Below are 5,442 nucleotides of genomic sequence, written 5' to 3'. Positions count from 1 at the left end.
TCCCGATACATATACAGTTTGCCTTTCGGTACCAGGATGTTCTACTCCAGAACAATTATAGATAAATCTGTAGAATAGGTCAAGTAAAAGCACACTAGTATTTGTTCAACTGTGATAACACTTTATTTGGGATAGACAAATATATTCCTTCTTCCAAAGTGTTCAGAGTTTGTAAAATTAAAAGTAGTCTAGTCAATGTGTGGTTTAGTGTTCATTTATACTAATATGAAAGATCAGTTTACGTCAACAGTTAAAGCCTTATAGTTTACAATTTAGAAGACAAATAACCTAAACAATTAAAATACACAAAATAATCACAAATAAGTACAGATATCAAAGGTGAACTTCTGACTTCACTGTAGCCCCACCAGCAGGTTTAACATTGGCTAATGACGTTACATCACCTTCAACTGTACTTTACTGTGTTTCATGCTAATTAGCAAATGTTAGCATACTAAACTAAGAGAGTGAATATGGTAAATGTTATACCTGCCAAAATACTGCATGCGAGCATCGTCAGTGAGAGCATGTTATTATTCCAATGTTAGCATTTAGCTTAAAACACCACTGTGCCTAAAGCCTCACAGAGCTGCTCGTCCGGCTACAGACTCTGCTCTTTCAGGTTTTTGATGACAATAAAGATTTTAACAATGTTATTGTTACAAAACAGTACATATTTTAAAATCAACTCATCTTTAATTATTAAGACTTTTAAATTGTAAAGCAATATACTGTGGGAAGGTGAAGGATCATTGTCATTATGAATAAATGTTCAGATAGACCAGGGGTCTGCAACCTGCGGCTCAGGAGCACAGTGGACAATCTTTCAAAGGGAACACCTCTTATATATATTTCGTCCACTAAAATATGCGTCACATTCTCCTGCGTCGACGGGAGTCTTTCCCTGCGGGGGGCACATCTTGAGTTTTAAGTCTTGGAGGAAAATAGAGTTTACTTTTGCTGGCTCGATGCTACGATGCTGGCTCACCTGTGTGCTTGAGCAAACAACAGAAAATGTAATGTTGAAGACATTTCAAGAACAAACATTCGCGAGGCTGTTGTGAATTGTTTAAAAGCCAAAGAACTGGGTGAAAATAGCAACACGATCTCAAACGTTTCCTTTATTGTCATTCTGTCATTTCATAAATGCAACTAATATACTATAACTATATATCAAACTTATAAGCTGCGTTATCAAATGTATTTTGCGGCTCCAGACAAATCTTATTTGGTGGAAGAAGGGGCAAAACGGCTCTTTTGATAGTAAAGGTTGCCGACCCCTGAGAGACTGTATATAAGAACTAATTGGTTTGTAGACTAACATTTTAAATCCTCAAGTTTGCTGTTTTGGCCGTAGCTATGTTGGTTTTTGGAACCAGAAGTGACATGAGAGGGTAAAGCTCTTTCATGCACTGAATAGGGTTTCTCATAGACTTCTATATAATCACACTTCTGCTGGATATTAGAAAGAATTCCAGTTTAGAGCACTTCTGCATTGGCTTCCCTTTCAGACCGGGAGGTCGCTGCTTGCTTGTTCCTTGATGATGGTACACTGCAATAAAGATCAAACTTAAGTTAGTTCTGTTATGATGAATGGATTGAGATTTTAAAATGTGTTACGCCAAATTAACACCGGGGAGCAGAGAAGTGCGGCCGGTGGGCATGTTCATGTGTTTCAAGCTAGAAGAAGTTCTTTGTAACATAGGTCAACTATGAGCTGTGAGCTATCTGGACTTGATTACTCTTTAGCAGGGAGGTGACTAATGGTTTACTGCAGCTTCTTCTTCTCCTCCTCATTACCTTGGTTTCTCAATATCCTCAATGTACTCTGGCAGTTGAGCGTTCAATGTTTCAGGCAGGAGAAAAGCCACTAAACCAGATCCGACTGCCACCGCACAATAAGTGACTTCAGGGAGGAGATGCCACACGTCCTCCAATAGCATGATGAGTGGAGATATGGAAACGCCCAGCCGGGCTATAAAGGAGGTGTAGCCTACACCATTCTGTCTGGAAAACAAATCAAAGCACTGAGGTAATGTAATGTGTATTGTATGTGGTCACAGATCATTGTATGTGGTTTGTTTTGTACCAACCGTACGACCGTAGGAAAGAGTTCAGTTGTGAAGAGGAACACGATCGTGAAAGAGACTTCTGACATGGATTTTCCAAGGACGGCCACAACAGTACGAATGACCCACTTATCTGAGGGAAAGATTCAGAGTTCTGATCAAGACAATTCTTTGATATGTTGACAAAAAATTATTAATAAAAAAACGAAAATAACCTTTTGCAACAAACAAGTTGATGAAAAGACAGAGACCAGTTAACATCATGGCTCCCATCTGACCAGGCCTTCTACCAACTTTCTCCAAGAAGAAATACACAGAAATCTTCATTGGCAATTCAATGGATGCAAATATGAATTGTGTGACGTATGGGTTTAGTCCAAACCCAGTGATATTCAGACTTATTCCATAGTATGTAAATGCAACTCCATACCTAGACAATTGAACAAAGCATTGAAACTGATTTTAACACGAGTGTGATGCAACTTAAAGAAACATGGCTGATATGTTCAGTACAACAGACACCTTACAATTGCATTGCATTATTTTGATATCATCAATTATATACCATATTGCATATTATATAAAACACAGTGTTTTAGATTAATAGGTACTTATTGATATTATTGTATATCTGAGTGATCATCTATCAATATGTTAAATTGACTAAATAAATATGCTTATTTGCTTTCTCTCTGAGGGTTAGATGAGAAGATTGAGAGCAGCCAGACTTCGTTTAGCTTAGCGTAAACACTGGCTCTCCCTCAAGTTCAAAATCCACCTACTAGCACCTTTAAGGCTCAATAATTAACATGTTGTATCTGCCTTGTGTATGCTATACACAAACATAAAATAAACTATTTGAGATCTTGTTGAACTTTGGACAGAGCCAGGCTTGTTCCCCTGAAATTCAGAATAAAAGCAGACAAGCATCTTTACCAAAATGCTAAACTATTCCTTTAACCCAACTCATGAAAGTGACACTTACCATACTATTCCTAAGCATATCGAAAGTTTCCTGATATTTGGAGTCTTGAAAAGATGCACGATAGTGTATTTATTATCGTTAGTTTCACCTTGTGCAGATTCCAGTAACTCCTATGAGAAAGCAAACAAACACAATCAAAGTGTTCACTAACCCCAACACCTTTATATCACCGTGAGTTTCAGGTAACCAACGTTAAAATGTACCGTTGGTGTGACCGTGTCCATAACCTTGGTTCTGTTGTTCATCTTGGCACATTGCGTTATGTAATAATGAGCAGCGTCCGCCTGCCCGTTGGCCAGGAGCCACCTCGCAGACTCTGGAAGCCACCTGCAACGACAAACGTGGTGAGTTCGGCGTTTCAGTGATAGGAATCATTTCTTTGTGAAAGTGTAAAATATGAAACGTTAATACCTCCAAGCGATGACGGAGAGTATCAAGGGTGAGGTCACTGCCACAATGAGCATCCTCCACTCGTTTATAAAGTATGCAATTCCAACCAGAATCAAGTTTCCAAGTGTCCAATCCATGCTTGTGATTATACCAGAAAAGGTCCTGTGCTCGATGCTGAACCATTCAACATCTGAAGAAACGCCAGCACACATCGAAACGCTTTCACATTTTAAAACCAAATGTGAACAAAGACTAATTCTATTTTCCTCATCTCAAGGTTTTAGCAGTAGCCTACTTACTTAGAACAATGGAGATGATACTTATTCCTGCGAGGGACATCCCTGTAAAAAACCTCATGATGGTAAACATCACATACGATGTGGAGAACGCACTCAGGACTGCAAACGTGATGGACGACAAGTAAGACACCAACAGCAGCGGTCGTCGGCCAAACCTGCTCATGAAAAGAAAACGTTAAAAGCAATGATCAAAACTATGGAGATAAATCTCTCAATTCACAAGAAAGCATACATTTAGAAGATGTTCTTCTAATTTGTCTTAAGTTGCATTAGTTTATCTTATGTTTATATTCCTGTTGCTCACTCTCAACAGGACTACAGTTGTCAGGCCGTCACATACAGTTTCAATAATAATGTCTTCCTCTTTTTTATTATTGTTATGATTATCATTTGTCTTTTACACACATTGCTTATGTTGTAATCTTTACTGTAATGTTTAAAAACCTGTATACTGTTCAGGTTTATTGCTTTGGAGGGGTGCTCAACGCATTGCGTGCGCGGCTCCGTTTGCTGTATCCAATTATGTACATAATGTCCCAGCAACATCTCCCTGGTGGGAATTTGGTGCAACACTTTCAAATCTCAAATCAAAGCCGAGGTAACTTTTTTTATTATCTTTTTTATTTTGTTTTCAGACTTTGGAAAGCTCCTCCAGAGCCACAGCATGTGTAAAAGGTCTGTGTCGTGGCCCTTTAATCTCATCTGACATTTGCTTCAAGTGTCACTGACATATGGAGGACATACCCGTCTTTTCATTAACATTCTTACCTGTCGCTGAGATACCCAAATAAAGGAGCTCCAGACATAACACCAATGAAGAAAATAGTGGCTGTTGCCTTGTTCATCCCTTTTCTGCTGCACACAAGATCCCACTGTAAAGAATCCACTCGGAGCATTAGTCAGGGTTGAACTCTTAGAAGTCAAATGTTTCTTACTTCTCCATTTCATTTAAAAACATTTTACCCACAATGGATAAACAGACATTTAAATGTCTATATGACTTATTTTACAAAATAGTTTTCGAACAGATTTCATTAAAACATACACCAAAGAATATTTATTGAAGACTTACCTCTGTTGCCAAAGTAGATTTAAATGTGCGGTTGTCATACACCCATCCGTTCTGACACTGAACAGTTAATGCATCCTCGCTACTGTTCAAGCCGGACAGATGTTGATATTGGGTCTTTGAAAACATCTGACAGGACCTCGGAGTTCCATCCTGCTCTGCTGGAACACCAACAACCAGTTTCTGTTCCAGAGTTAAGTTCCCAAAGACGCCGCCGCCATCATCCAGAGCTGTGATGTTGCAGTGGTGAGAGGGAACAGCTGCCATGAAGTTATTCAGCAGAAAGTGACACGGCAAAGTCATTCGAGAGAGCACCTGAATCAAGACTAGCTGGATTTGGAATTTTCCAAATCCATTAATTTCTGAAAGTATGCTGTCAAATTTCATTTTGTTGCTGTGCTTTCAAAGTGGACATGAAAGTAAGCAGCGTCCAGCAGTGAAGTGCAAATAGCTGGCAGACACTTACTGCACAATACACATTAACTTGCACTACGTTAAGCATTAATTTCCACAAAAGAATGTTTTTCAGCATCTCGATGAACCCAATGGCCGATGCAATTACTCATGAATGGGCTCGATACTGTGATGGTGGAACCACACAAGTCTGTACAGGTAATGTGTCACAAAGAC

At 39.0% G+C, this 5,442-nt stretch overlaps 1 protein-coding gene across 1 annotated transcript; it reads right to left on the bottom strand.

Annotated features, from left to right (window-relative positions):
- Window positions 1-1,796: 1,796 nt before the first annotated feature.
- LOC115013552 (solute carrier family 22 member 7-like) lies at window positions 1,797-5,199 on the bottom strand. The gene is made up of 9 exons (XM_029439936.1): window positions 4,816-5,199; window positions 4,512-4,615; window positions 3,744-3,898; window positions 3,466-3,634; window positions 3,258-3,381; window positions 3,055-3,164; window positions 2,285-2,499; window positions 2,094-2,202; window positions 1,797-2,007 (listed from the first exon to the last, which is right to left on the bottom strand). Exons 1-9 carry the CDS (start codon window positions 5,197-5,199, stop codon window positions 1,797-1,799), a joined length of 1,581 nt encoding a protein of 526 aa, XP_029295796.1.
- Window positions 5,200-5,442: the final 243 nt, after the last annotated feature.

This window comes from Cottoperca gobio, chromosome 9 (assembly GCF_900634415.1).
Source record: "Cottoperca gobio chromosome 9, fCotGob3.1, whole genome shotgun sequence".
In the NCBI taxonomy this organism is placed as follows: Eukaryota; Metazoa; Chordata; class Actinopteri; order Perciformes; family Bovichtidae; genus Cottoperca; species Cottoperca gobio.
Note: the sequence above shows the minus strand (reverse complement) of the source record. Positions and strands in the feature narration are given on the sequence as shown.

Coding starts and splice junctions, on each gene's coding strand:
- LOC115013552 (XM_029439936.1), bottom strand. CDS start 5,199: ATGAAATTTGACAGCATACTTTCAGAAATTAATGGATTTGGAAAATTC. Junction 3,899..4,511: donor TTTGGGTATCTCAGCGACAG/GTAAGAATGTTA, acceptor TTTCATGAGCAG/GTTTGGCCGACGACCGCTGC. Junction 2,500..3,054: donor ATATGCTTAGGAATAGTATG/GTAAGTGTCACT, acceptor TCAATTGTCTAG/GTATGGAGTTGCATTTACAT.